Source organism: Apium graveolens, chromosome 5, assembly GCF_009905375.1.
Source record: "Apium graveolens cultivar Ventura chromosome 5, ASM990537v1, whole genome shotgun sequence".
Taxonomy (NCBI): domain Eukaryota; kingdom Viridiplantae; phylum Streptophyta; class Magnoliopsida; order Apiales; family Apiaceae; genus Apium; species Apium graveolens.
The window spans coordinates 208,345,406-208,354,197 of NC_133651.1; the positions used below are offsets into that span (position 1 = coordinate 208,345,406).

Consider the following 8,792-nt stretch of genomic DNA (forward strand, 5'->3'; position numbering starts at 1 on the left):
GACATAATATCCATTCACATATTTATGTTTTAACTTTGAATTTTTTTATATAAAAAAATCACTTTTAAAATTTTAGTTTATTAGTATTTTTATTAGGACATATCAAATTAATTTATAGTATTATTTTTAAATAATACATGTCATGAATTAAACAACAAATATTATTAACAACATATTACAATTTCGTAAAATACAACTTTTAATACTATTTTCATTACATAAACTAATTAATGAGCTACGATTAAAAATATCAGAAATGAAAATGTTGAATTTTGTAGCGGCACCATTTTAGATAAATTGATAATTGATTTTTAAAGACAATTACAAGATGCATGTATTATAAATAAAGTAAGAAAAGGTATATTAGTGATTTGATTTGATAATATCTATTGGAGACATGTTTCGGCTCCTGAACAAAGAGGAGAAAATTTAGTTTTATAGGATGCGAACAGGGAAAAAAGATTAAGAAAAATTCAGGATAATATGCTTAACTAGATTTACGAGTTTTAAAATTTCGGGGAAATATGATTTCATATTGAAGGTTTTGGAGGAGTTAGATTAGAGTGATTATCGAGATAGAGAAGGGAAAGTTTAGTTTTATAGAACGCGAATATGGAAAGAAGATTAAGACAAATTCGGGATAATATGGTTACACTTGATTTGCGAGTTTTAAAATTAGGGGAGATATGATTTTATATCGAAGGTTTTGGAGGGGTTAGATTAGAGTGATGACCGAAATAGAGAGGGGAACTGGGAAAGTTTAGTTTTATAGGAATCGAAGATGGAAATAAGATTAAGATGGATTCAGGATAACCTATTCATACTAGATTTGCGAGTTTTAAAATTTTGGAAAAATGTGATTTTATATTAAAAATTTTGGAGGGATTAGATTAAAGTGATGACATAATTTACACGATTGATGAACCTTGTAACTTGAAGTGGTGGTAACATATAATGTAGATTTATACTAGATTTGTGAGTTTTAAAATTTCTAAAAAGATATGATTTTATATTGAAGATTTTGTGGAGGGATTAGATTAGAGTGATGACATAATTTACACGATTGATTAATCTGGTAACTTGATATGATGGTACCATATAATGTAGGTTTATTTGCTTGTTTAGTTATTTTCATTATACTATTGCTACTGTGCTTAATTAATTTGTTAATATGTTGTGAAATTCATTCATCAAACATGTTAGAATTATAATTCTATTTTCTAGTAGATATGATGTGTTGTTTATGATTTTTTTAACAAAAAATCATTCATTTTTTAAAGCAGAAATTATATATTAATGATATATTAAAATTATTATAATAAATTTTGAATTGAAAAATTAAAATATATTGAAAAATTGTTGTGTATTGCTCCGCGATAAACTCTATCAACTAAATTGAAACCAGGAAGAACACAATGATATTCATTACTACTTTATAAGCCAAAGTATAGAAATCAGATTACTTTTTTCTCCTTTTAGACCAGAAATCAGATTTGTTGCGAAACAGACCGAGAATAAAATGGAAAAGAAAGACTAAATTAGAAGAATAACAAATTCATTCAAAATAGGATAATTTCACAAAAATAAAAACAAAAAAAAACAAGAAGAAGAAGTGGAATCATGTAGTCTTGTCAATTTCTGAAAAAGGAGGCAGGGTTTTGCAGAAAGCAGAGGTGCAGAAATAAATACTAACAAAATAGCTTCTGCTTACAATTATACCCCTCCTTCAACTCTTTCTTCCAAGTCATTTTCTCCATGTTTTTTTATCTGTTTAATATAAGTCTTTTTTGCAAGGGTCTTGCTTGCTAGTATTAGTTAACACAAAAGCTGTGGCAATTGAATTCTTGGGAAAAAAATGGCACTGGGTATTAGCAGCAGTAGCTTCTTAACTCACTCTGTGAAAAACCCAATTATATTTTCCAAGAAAAACACCAATTCTGATTTGAATTTCATGTATTCTATCTTTCCGGCAGCTATTAGAACTAGTAAAAACTTCTCTCACTGTCAATGTGCCACCACTCAAGGGGAAGGAGAGCTTTTCTTGGTCAATTCTTCAAACACTCCTGATGTTGATTATCTTGGTGAAAGCACCAAGGGGGACTTGTATCTCAACATGGGTACTTTTTATTCCCTTAAAGTTTGTATCTTTTGTAATCTTTTTAGCTTTTTGATCCTAAAGATTGTATCTTTATTCTCTTTTTAGTTGTTTTTGAACATTTTGTCATTTACTTTGTTTGTGTTTGAGGTTTTGGATTTTGGGTTGTGATTATAATGTAGGAATCAATGGTCAGGCATCATTGCAAGGTCCTATTGAGGAGATTGCTAAGATTGAAGCTGGAGAGGCTGAGGGCTTACTTCGAAACTTGGGGATTCCGGTACAACCTTGTTTGCTTTAGTTTTTTTTTGAAATTGTTACTGAATATAAAAAAAAATAACATCTTTAATACTCTAAAAGATTGGCAATGCTTGGTAATGTGCCAGCTCTAAACTGAATATGATAAAACATTGATATCTATTTCTTAAATTGTTTAACTTTCAAAATTTTATAGCATAATCTTTAAGATACACACCTTCTATTTGGTGCCATTATTTCGTGCAGCTCAATATGTCTCTTTTTGTGTCGGATGTTGTGTAAACAGTTTATTTTTCAAATTCCGCTCTTATGTCATTATTTATGTGCAGGATCCATTATCTACAAGATATTCTCCACGTGGAATATTTTGTAGCCGTACATTAAACGTGCGGTCAATTAGTTGCATCGGATATGACATGGATTATACCTTAATCCATTACAATGTGATGGTAATCTTAGTTCTACTACTTGTATCATGAATTCAAATGATTTGCCGCTTGTTTTCCATGCCTTCAAGACCGCTTTTAATAAATGTATTCTATAGCATAAGTCTGGTGTTATAGAGCTTGAATCTTTTCATATGTATTTTCGGATTTTTAAAAAAAATTAATAAGTTGTTTTAACTGCATTACTTGCTGTCAGAAATCTAACTTTGGTAATGCTAACAAGTAACGACTTTTATCGAAGTACTAGAACCAATCAGCGATTACTAAACGCTACATGTGGTTTCTCTTGCTGCAAGAAAAATCGTTGGTCACTTACTCAACCATTAAGATAAAATGAATATAATCTTGCAGGCCTGGGAAGGACGGGCTTATGATTATTGCATGGAAAATCTGAAAGGCATGGGATATCCTGTTGATGGACTTTCCTTTGATCCTGACTTGGTTAGTTTTATTGTTAAAATGCACTAAGTTCAAAGATCTATATAGCAGCTTTGATTAATTCTTCACTAGGTAATGCGATCTTGCTTTGTAATTCTGCTAGGTAATCAGAGGTCTTGTCATTGACAAAGAGAGAGGGAACTTAGTAAAAGCAGACCGATTTGGATATGTGAAAAGAGCTATGCATGGCACACAAATGCTCTCGACTCAAGCTGTGAGGTGTGACTTGTAGCTAATAATCTTATTTTGAATAAATGATAATTAATCAAGAATTATATCACTCACAAGACTGCTTCCAAATAATTCCCTATATATACATTGGCAGCCTAAACTGCCTCCAAGTAATTGTTATGCTAGGTGTTTTACGCTGACCAGTATTTAAATTCACTTATGTACTCAGCTTCAGTATAAGCTGTTTCTGTTTTTGCATGGGTATGAGCATTAGTTTATGCTTAATTTGCCCCTTAATATTATGCATATCGTTATATATAGCTTAGAATTTGGCAAATATTTACTATAGTTCCTATTAACTTTTATGCATGGAAGTGAGATGTATGGAAGGGAGCTAGTAGATTTGCGTAAAGAAAGTAGATGGGAATTCCTCAATACTCTATTCTCCGTTTCAGAAGCAGTGGCTTATATGCAGGTATATCTTCCCTCACCGTAAGCCATTGTGTAAAAATAAATCTTCTTTGGTTTAACAGGTCGAGATGTTTTAACCGTTAACTTGGTTTTTGCATGAAACCTTATGTCTCGAATTGCCATTTAACAGGGTTTCTTCATGTTAGTGTTTTTCTTATGAACAATTTTGTGGTCTTGTTTAGCATGTTATTGCCGATTTTCAATTTCATTTCGATATTAACAGTCAGATTTCTGTATTTATGCTGTGGAATTCTTCCAAGTTTTCTGTAAGATCTTGTAACCTGTAATCTTTACTGAGAGGATATTTCATGCTCCATTTAGCTTGAATACCATGTACTGGGAAATCATTTAGCTGGAAAATTGACCAAAAAAAATTGTATAGTCTTTGGATTGGTGGTTTTACTCTTTTACTTTTATCGAAGGGTTTTTAGGTGATAGATCTTCTGGGATTTACAATGTGTTTTAGGCTTGAACCACATCTCATGCCTCCTTGAGACTGTGCACATGAAAAGGTGTTAAAAACAAATAAATTAAGATTTGATGTTAAATATTTATATTTTAACATTATTTATCTGATTTCTCTGCTCAAACGTGCCTACTTATGCAAATTAACTTTCAGATGGTGGATAGATTGGACGAAGGAATTATGTCACCAGATCTTGGACCACTTGATTATAAAGCACTTTACAAGGCAATCAATGATAACGGCCTGTTCCTTTCCTTTGTTTTTATTTCTTTTTCTAACTATAATTATATGTTATAGTATTGCTAACAAGATAAATTTCAGGCCGTTGGTAAGGCTCTTTTCAGGGCCCATGTGGAAGGAAGACTTAAGGTAACTGTCAGTATTTGAGATATTATATTGCCTTCAAGAACATGAACTAACTAACTGTATTCATATAGAGTGAGATAATGTCGAAGCCTGAACTTTTTGTTGAACCTGATCCAGAGCTGCCTTTAGCACTTTTAGATCAAAAGGAGGTATACAGCTGTTTCCCAATATTTAGCACTTGACAGTTAAATTCTTAACCAGAAAGTTTAGATTTCCTTTTGAAAGCATACAATAAAGAAATTATTTAAAAACACATGATTGTTCTATCAGGCTGGTAAGACGCTCCTGCTTATCACCAACTCGGATTATCATTACACAGACAAAATGATGCAGCACTCGTTCAATAGATATCTTCCTAATGATATGGGCTGGCGAGATCTATTTGACATGGTTAGTATTTTTGAATGTTATAGTTTATGTCCTCTTGCAGAATTCTTATTATTTTGTATTTATACAAAAAAACCTCTTTTCCATAGGAATTACTTTCCATACTCCTATTTATACTGCATTGCTGCTTTGACAAATTGTAATGCGGCACTAAAAAAATTATAAATCATACAAAGGCCCTTTTCTATTCTTTTATTTTATTTTTAGAGAATTTAAGTTAGTAGTTACTTAACAATTATGCTCACATTTTCGTGGTTATTCCCCTTTTTGGTGCGTCTTGAAATCCTGCTCGTATACTAAAATGTGAAGTATCAAAGAAACACTTGTGTATCTAAATCAGTGTGAGCTCTTCTGTTCTTGTGTAGGTTATTGTATCAGCAAGAAAGCCAGAGTTCTTCCAAATGTCACACCCTTTGTATGAAGTGGTGACGGATGAGGGTCTAATGCAACCATGTTTTAAGGCTCGCCAAGGTTGTGCTACTTCCTTCATATATTATCAATTTGTTTTAATGGAAACAGCTAATAGCACTTCTATTTGTCTAATCTCATCTAATTAGTATTTCTTTATTTGAATTTCACGTGCTCTCAAAAGAAAACCTCTCTACCTAAATGTTTTGTAATTGCATCTTAATGAAATATAGGTAGATTTAGTGTGTAATTTTTATTATGTTACTCACAGAGTTGATTAAGTAGTTTTGCAGTTTCTTCAAAAAGGTTTTCTTCATATCTAGTATATGCTTCTAGAGCTCTGTCTCTTTATTTTGCTTCCGTCCTAAATCATAATATGTATATATATCTAATGAAGTTTTAATAAGGGTTTGTGTCAGTACGTATGACCATTGACCACTAATTCACTGAAGCTACGATTCATGTACTTCAGTATCATTGCTACTTAAATAACAAAATAGTTATCTGTAATAATTCGAAAGGTACATAACCGGATCATCAGTCTATCTGAATTGCCAATGTAATTGACTTAACTTTCTTTTTGTTTTTTCTTTTCCAGGGGGATTGTACTCGGGGGGAAGTGCTCAGATGATTGAAAAATCATTAAATATTCATGGGGACGAGATATTGTATGTCGGTGACCATATATATACAGATGTGAGCCAATCCAAAGTTCACCTCCGCTGGCGAACAGCACTGATATGCCGAGAATTGGAAGAAGAGGTCATTAGTTTACAATTTTAATTTTTTCTAACAATGTTGTCATAAAAAATATGGGTAAAAGAAAGAGCATTGATGGGGAACGGACTATTAATATATTGATGTTAGTGTGGACTTGAAGTACAACAGGAGAAATGATGTTTGGTTATTTCTAGTACTGATTATACTTCATTTCTTATAAAAAATTATCTTAGATTCCCTCCCTTGGTATCTGTTCATCACAATTGTGACTTATTGTCCTTTGGTAATTCATGAGGATTTGCAACCCCCTGTCTTCTTATCTTCTTGTTATATCTGATTTTGCAGTATAACGCCTTGATTCATAGTCGAGATCAGCGGACTATGCTGATAGAGCTTATAAACCAGAAGGAGGTTGTAGGGGATGTATTTAATCAACTTCGCCTGGCTCTTCAAAGGAGAACCACTGGACGTCCTGCCCAGGTGATTTATTTTGTACCTCTTTCTAGTTTACGTTTTTTTTGTAATATGATAATCTTTTTCTTTGGCGGTTTAGGCCGTCTCTGGATTTGTGCACCTAATATTAAGTATGATTCAGTCTAGCTTACATTTAATAGGTCCTTGTGTTTTTCTAACTAGACCCTGGCTGCAACTCATATGGAGGACAAAGAACTCACAGAAAGAATTCAGAGGTTGCTAGTGGTGATGCAGAGACTTGATGCAAAAATTGCTCCATTGCTGGAAAGAGATGGGGAGCACTTTAACAGAAGGTTGTGTTACAAAACTTAAATTATGATGAAACCTTGTACATGCCTTTTTGTTGATTTAAGAATATCTTAAACTATTCCGTGGCATGTACAGTAAATAGGGAAGTCAATTCAGCCAGTAGCTATTTTGATAAATTTAGACCTGTGTTGATTTGTATGAACCGTCATTTTAGGTGGGGTTATCTCTCGCGTGCTGGACTGTGGGACAAGAGTCATCTGATGAGACAAATAGAGAAGTACGATCATACATTTTGTTTATGCAGTTTAAGGTTCTTAATTGAGATTCTTGAGTCTGGAAATCTGTATTTTAATTGGCATTTTATCCTGCAGGTATGCTGATATATACACGTCTAGGGTTTCCAATTTCCTCCACTATACACCTTTTATGTATTTCCGTTCACAGGAGCAGGTATGCAATCACATTTGTTCTTTTTGTTGTTTCTTCTGTGTCTGATCACAGTTCTGGCTTATTGCTCTTTTTTTCTTTTCCCCATCCGGTGCCTTAAATATAGCTGGGTTTTCAGTATACTCATGTTATGATTAGATTATTGGAGGACCTCATTGGTTGAATAATCTGATTTAATAAAAAATGAAATAGAAGCCGGAAAGGCTAAAACTGACATTTTTCTGAAAGGAAATAGAATGACAATGTAACTGTCACCATAATTTTGAATACAGAATAGAACAATGATGTTCAACTTTTAAGGTGTGAACCATCGGCAGATAATGTAGTAGACTGAATCCATCCAAGTATCGGAATTCTGTAAGTCATTATGAAGTAATTTACATGTAAAAAGAAAATACTGTAAGTTTATGGTCAAGCTCTATCAAAGTGAAGGTTTCGGCCCTGGAAGGGTGTTGACCAAATATTAGTAGCGGAAGTCCAACTTTTGTGAGCAATTAATATCTCTTACTTCGAGAATGTGCTGATGCGATATGCTTTAAAGTGGATCCAGCCTGTTTTCTTTTTCTGATTTGGTTTTCAGCTCTTTACTTTGTGTTGTTTTTCTTGCACTAGGCTATACGAGGCTTATTGGGATTTGGGATTGAACTGATATGTTGTTTCTGATACAGACGCTTGCTCATGATTCCTACTCGTTTTACCACCCTGTGCCGGAGAGCAAACAATGACAGCAAGCAACTACTGACCTTAGTGGTCAATGTCATTGTCCCTGACCTTTTCAACTCAGCTGATTATTGAAGAGGATAACAAGATCCATTGTGCATGTAGAGATTGTTGAAGAACTTCTCTGCAGTTCACAGACACTGTATAATATATGAACATGTATCTTAATGAAGACAGTGGCTTCATTTACTAGAGATTAAGAGGACTAGAATGAGATGGGTACATGATGCTATATTTTGGCACTTCTAAATGTGGCATTCCAAACTTATCTCATTGTTTTGGTATAAAAAATAGTTGATTACAATTTTGTCTACCCCAAAGTAGGATTGAAAACTAACTGTCAAGACTAGGATTGTAATTCGGGCCGAGCAAGTCGAGTTTCTAGCCGGGCGTAATTAGAGCCGAGGTTAATCGAGTCGAGCTGAGTCAGCTCGTTTAACTAATCAAGTCTAAATCTCTGCCCCAACTCGACTCGTTTAATTTCACGAGTCGAGCCGACTCTTTTAGCTAAATGAGCCGGTTTCAACGAGTCGGGCAAGTCGAAACGAGTAGGTTTCCACGAGTCGGACAAGTCGAAACGAGTAGGTTTCAACGAGTCGGGCTAGCCGACTTGTTTAATTTTACATTTAATCGAGTTTAAATCTCTACTCAGTCGAGCCGACTCGAGTAATTAATC

The 8,792-nt window shown here is 33.5% G+C and overlaps 1 protein-coding gene across 3 annotated transcripts; it reads left to right on the forward strand.

The window, feature by feature from the left end:
- Positions 1-1,519: 1,519 nt before the first annotated feature.
- On the forward strand, positions 1,520-8,420 carry LOC141724753 (uncharacterized). 3 transcript variants are annotated; one of them, XM_074527005.1, is made up of 19 exons: positions 1,521-1,673; positions 1,795-1,865; positions 1,974-2,117; positions 2,278-2,375; positions 2,683-2,802; positions 3,151-3,240; positions 3,341-3,456; positions 3,784-3,883; positions 4,499-4,570; positions 4,667-4,714; positions 4,783-4,860; positions 4,982-5,101; positions 5,464-5,569; positions 6,105-6,268; positions 6,572-6,706; positions 6,863-6,993; positions 7,164-7,226; positions 7,321-7,399; positions 8,065-8,420. In XM_074527005.1, exons 2-19 carry the CDS (start codon positions 1,856-1,858, stop codon positions 8,119-8,121), a joined length of 1,731 nt encoding a protein of 576 aa, XP_074383106.1. In that variant the 5' UTR covers positions 1,521-1,673; positions 1,795-1,855; the 3' UTR covers positions 8,122-8,420. The 3 variants fall into 3 exon arrangements, with proteins under 3 accessions (XP_074383105.1, XP_074383106.1, XP_074383104.1); XM_074527004.1 differs by having other exon boundaries at positions 1,520-1,673; positions 1,795-2,117; XM_074527003.1 differs by lacking the exon at positions 1,521-1,673 and having other exon boundaries at positions 1,680-2,117.
- Positions 8,421-8,792: the final 372 nt, after the last annotated feature.

Bases quoted from the DNA above. Each gene is read 5' to 3' on its own strand.
- LOC141724753 (XM_074527004.1), top strand. From the start codon at position 1,856: ATGGCACTGGGTATTAGCAGCAGTAGCTTCTTAACTCACTCTGTGAAA. The intron at 2,118-2,277 runs GTACTTTTTATT...ATTATAATGTAG, and splicing joins GGACTTGTATCTCAACATGG to GAATCAATGGTCAGGCATCA. The intron at 4,715-4,782 runs GTAACTGTCAGT...GTATTCATATAG, and splicing joins ATGTGGAAGGAAGACTTAAG to AGTGAGATAATGTCGAAGCC.